At 51.8% G+C, this 5,000-nt stretch overlaps 1 protein-coding gene across 1 annotated transcript in view; it reads right to left on the minus strand.

Annotated features, from left to right (window-relative positions):
* The window catches only part of tbc1d22a (TBC1 domain family, member 22a), a 99,163-nt gene that overhangs the window by 14,962 nt on the left and 79,201 nt on the right, over positions 1-5,000 (minus strand). The window contains exon 13 of the mRNA XM_083691838.1: positions 4,958-5,000. This exon is cut by the window's right edge and continues 85 nt beyond it. Coding sequence (XP_083547964.1) covers positions 4,958-5,000 — 43 coding nt within the window. The remainder of the gene's footprint in view (positions 1-4,957) is intronic.

Consider the following 5,000-nt stretch of genomic DNA (forward strand, 5'->3'; position numbering starts at 1 on the left):
GTGAAACCCTGAAGGAATGAAAAGTGGCCGGCCCAGTGAACAGCCCACTGAACAGCCCAGTGGCCAACCCAGTGACCGGCCCAGTGACCAACCCAGTGGACAGCACAGTGACCAACCCAGTGAACGGCCCAGTGGACGGCCCAGTGACCAACCCAGTGAACAGCCCAGTGACCGACCCAGTGAACAGCCCAGTGACCGACCCGGTGACCGACCCAATGACCGACCCAGTGACCAACCCAGTGACCAACCCAGTGGCCAACCCAGTGAACGGCCCAGTGACCGGCCCAATGACCGGCCCAGTGGCCAACCCAGTGAACAGCCCAGTGACCAACCCAGTGGCCAACCCAGTGGCCAACAAGATGGATAATACATAAAGAGCCACCTAGAATATGTTTTTCATTTAACATCATATGGCTTTAGTCGATTATCGGCTTAATATGTTGTTTTGTTTTCCACCCTTGATGAGTCCGGACCCTCCCCCCCTGTGCTCTGTTGCCCACCGTCTCAAAACCGAAAGTTAGTTACACTGCAGCACAGATTGCTACAAAACAGAACGCCATACATCACACAATCTGAAATCAAGCAGTTGATTGAGACGTATTGGAAAAGCTCTGGTCCCGATCCCCGAGGCTAGATCCCGAATGCCGTGATTATGAAATCTATATTTTCTGATTAATAGATCGTCGGTAGCATCTGAAGCATCTGCAGAACTGTAACGAGTTGAGAGGTGTTAGTGCACCGTGTCGTCACTTCGGAAAAGTTGTGAAAGTGAAAGTTGGGCTCGAACCTCAGATTACACCCGTGCATCTGCTTGTCCCCATTTGAATATCACGGTGATAGAGCATCTCAGAGGAGAGGAGAAAAGAGGTGAGGGGGGGGGGGGGGAGGGGAGGGGAGGGGGGGGGTGAGGGAAGTGGAGAGGAGAGATGAGAGGAGAAGAGATGAGAGGAGAGGAGATGAGAGAAAAGGAGAGGAGAGGAGAGGAGGGAGGGAAGGAAGGGAAGAAGAGAGGAGAGGAGAGGAGAGGAGAGGAGAGGAGAGGAGAGGAGAGGAGAGGAGAGGAGAGGAGAGGAGAGGCCAGGTCCCTGTGAGACAACAGGACTACTATGTAGTCAGAGGAGATGAAATATTCATGTGTGAAAATGGGCTAATTCAGACCTCTGAGAGCGGTAAGGTGAGTTACTAAGACACAGATAGTCAAGGGGGGGTTGAGAGAGGACAGGGGAGCGAGCGACTGAGTCGCAGTCATTCCCAAAAGCATTTTGTCAGGCATGAAATATTAAAAGGATGAACTTCGGTCTATGCTTCACTTCTGTTGCAGCATTGACACTTCAGTCTGGAATCCGAAGGTGAATCCTGTTTAGTTTTGTTCGTCTTGTTTTTTTTTTGTATTGACATCCTGTTCTCGACTTTATAATCATCGATAAAAGACTCCCAAGTCTTCGCTTCCTTCGGAGCCAAACCCAGGTGCTTGTTCCTATGGCAACCACAGCAGCATACCTTCTCACCAAACCCAGACCGAGAAGTGTAAATGGTAAGCCGGGATGCTCGGGACGACCCGACTCTTGACGTCACAGCGTTAAAAGTTTAAAGCTTTAAACCCTGTTAAGGTTAGGGTCCTCCCGAGGATCCCACTTTGCGCCTAGCGACAGAGAATGGTTTCTCCATTCATGAGCAGACGTCCTCGTTCTCCAAATGAACACGGGGCTCTGAAAGACGGACTCAACCCACGGTCGTTAGCTGAAAAGGTCAACCCACTTCTGGGTTTAATTCCCGCTGCTGTCCCCGCAGGGCCAAACATTGATTTGAAAAACTCCTCTCAGTCACCCTTCAAGCCTCCGAAAACTCCAATCAACGCGAATGAGAGCAGGCGGTCGACTTACCAAAACTCATCGGGCCAAGGCCAAGATTCTGTACTGAACAAACTACAAAGTAAGTCAGCTCCCTTAAATGTCTAGGGGGAGGGTGGAGAAGAGTACTTTTTGTGATTTATAGCTAATAACTCAGGGGAAAATCAATGGTGTTTCAGCTGCACTTTCTTTTTGGGGGGGGGGGGGGGGGTGGCAGCTTCTGTCGTCACAACGGAGTGAGTTCATGAGCATTTAAAGTTGTGTTTTGAGGGTTATAATCGCACGCACGCACGCACGCATGCATGCACACATGCACACGCGCACGCACACACACACACACACACACACACACACACACACACACACACACACACACACACACACGATAAGTATACCAATACACCCACACACACATACCTCCCAGCCCCACTGGACCACACACCCCTCAGCCACAACCTTCACTTCACCTGTGTGTGTGTGTGTGTGTGTATGCATTAGTGCGTGTGTATCTGTGCATACGTGCGTGTGTGTGTGTGTGCGTGTGTGGGCATGTGCTCTAAGAGACGGAACTACAATTGCTAGCCAACCAGGGTAAACCCAATTCCACCTCTCCTGGCATCTCTGATCTCTGTTATTAAATTGAGCCATCAGAGGAGAAGAGGTCAGTTTCCTCAAAATCACTAATGTGTCTAATCCATCATGTCTCCCCTGCTTTCCTCTCTTCTCTCTCTTCTCTCCAACGCAACACAATCAATAGCGCTGCATTAAGTAATATCCTTTACTGCATTACGGACTCCTAGCTCCCTCCTAACAAGCAAGCGAGGCCGTGCACCGCAAAGTACACATGTCAACAAGCGTCATAATCAATGGCAGGGTCTGATCTTGTTGTTTAAAGGGCCTGCTTCCCTCCCTCCCTCCCTCCCTCCCTCTATCTATCCCTCCCTCCCTCCCTCTCTCCCTTCATCAGTAAACAAAAGAAAGCTGCGGCTCGCCACAATCACACACACACAGGCATGCACACACACACACACAGGCACACACACACACACAGGCATGCACACACAGGCACACACACACAGACACAGGCCTCTGTACAATCATCGGTCTCCTCTACGCTGTGGCGACTGCAGCTGTTTAACAGTATGAAAAGACAAGAGGAGGTCGACCCCCCCTTCCCCCCCCCTGGGACCGGGCCATTGATTGGGTCCTTTATGGATGTCACAGAGTGGGGACTGGCTGGCCTGGGCTGACCAGACAGGGCTGTCTGTCTGTCTGTCTGGTCACCCGTGGTCTGTGGATGATGGATCTTGATCAGGCTGGCCAATGAAAGGTCCCTCCATCTGCTGCAGCTCTGTGAGTTGCTGTAGATCAGACAATATCCTCAGACGATGGACGGGTACCAACCGGCGTGTGTGTGTGTGTGTGTGTGTGTGTGTGCTACGCCGTCCCGTGAGCTCCTCCACGCCGCCTCCTCGTTCCGCGGTTTCCTCTTATCCCCATTAAGCGTACGCGAAATAACAATAACGCCGCCCGCTCGTAAAATGCCGTCGCTTTTAACGCCGCTCCATTACGACCTCCATCAAGGGGGCATTATCTTTCACGAGTCACGTTACGTGCTCTTCAAAATACGCTATAGGCACTGACGACCGTAAAAGCACCCACGGTCTCTCTATTTGGCAGCGGCGCTAGCTCTGCGCCGAGAGGGCGAATCAGAAACGCCGCCTTTTCTTTTAATGAGGAAATATAACGGAGGGACGCTGTTATGTTTGTTTTGTGCCCCTTTACCAACGGCCTGGCTTGGCGCGGGGGGCATCGTGCTCGTTTGGCTAGAACTGTACTATACTATACTATACTATACTATAGTATAGTATAAGAGTGTGGTTATAGGGGTGAACTACAGGGGCCTGAAATGGGAGCACTTCTCTGGGAGAGAGAATGACGGCGCAGGGTTAATGACACGCCCGGCTGTCCCCTCAGCGACCTCTGAGAGGACGGGACTGATGTCTGAGTGTCTCAAGTTTGCCGCCCTTTCGAACTTTGACGATGTCCCTCTTGGACCCCGAACGGCAAGTCCGTCAGGTAATGACCCTGGGCTGGCCTCCGTACAGAGAGAGAGAGAGAGAGAGAGAGGGAGAGAGTGAGAGGGGGAAACAGAGAGAGGTGGGGGGGGGACAGAGAGAGGGGAAAGAGGAACAGAGAGAGAGAGAGAGAGAGAGACAGAGAAAGACAGAGAAAGAGAGAGAGGGGAGGAGAGAGAGACGAGAGAGAGAGAGAGAGAGGAGAGGAGAGAGAGACAAGAGAGAGAGAGAGAGAGAGGAGGGGAGGAGAGAGAGAGAGACAGAAACAGAGATAGAGAGAGAGACAGAAACAGAGATAGAGAGAGAGAGAGAGAGAGAGAGAGTGAATGAGAGAGAGATCGAGTGTGTGAGTGTGTGTGTGTGTGTGTGTGTGTGTGTGTGTGTGTACGGGCCACAGTGATGACGGATGGCTGGTTAAAAAGGCTTTTGTTTAGTAATGGTTCAGCTCTTTTCTGGGCCTGCTCATTGCTCTGCGGCTGCTGACAGAGGGAGAAAGGAGAGGAGAGGGCAGAGAGGGGTGGGCTGACAGAGATTTAAGACCAGAGCCTGGCCCTTATGAAAGACAATGAGGGAATAATGCACTGTCTCTCTCTCTCTCTCTCTCTCTCTCTCACACACACACACACACACACACACACACACACACACACACACACACACACACACACACACACACACACACACACACACACACACACACACAGGAAAGCTGATATGAGTGATTGAGATGTGACATGGTGGGTGTGTGGGGGTGAGGGATGGGGGGGCGGGGTGTGTGTGTGTGTGTGTGTGTGTGTGTGTGTGTGTGTACCTGGTACGTGTCCCACAGCTGATATGAGTGAGTGAAATGTGGGAGTGATGGGTCTGAGGGTGGGAAATGGGGGGGTCGGTAGTGTGCTCGTGTGAGTGTGTGTGTGTGTGTGTGAGTGTGTGTGTGTGTGAGTGTGTGTGTGTGAGGGTCGGTAGTGTGCGCGTGTGAGTGTGTGTGTGTGTGTGTGAGTGTGTGTGTGTGTGAGTGTGTGTGTGTACCTGGTACGTGTCCCACAGTCGTATGGTGCAGCGTAGAGGCAGT

Source organism: Argentina silus, assembly GCF_951799395.1.
Source record: "Argentina silus genome assembly, chromosome: 20".
NCBI classification, from domain to species: domain Eukaryota; kingdom Metazoa; phylum Chordata; class Actinopteri; order Argentiniformes; family Argentinidae; genus Argentina; species Argentina silus.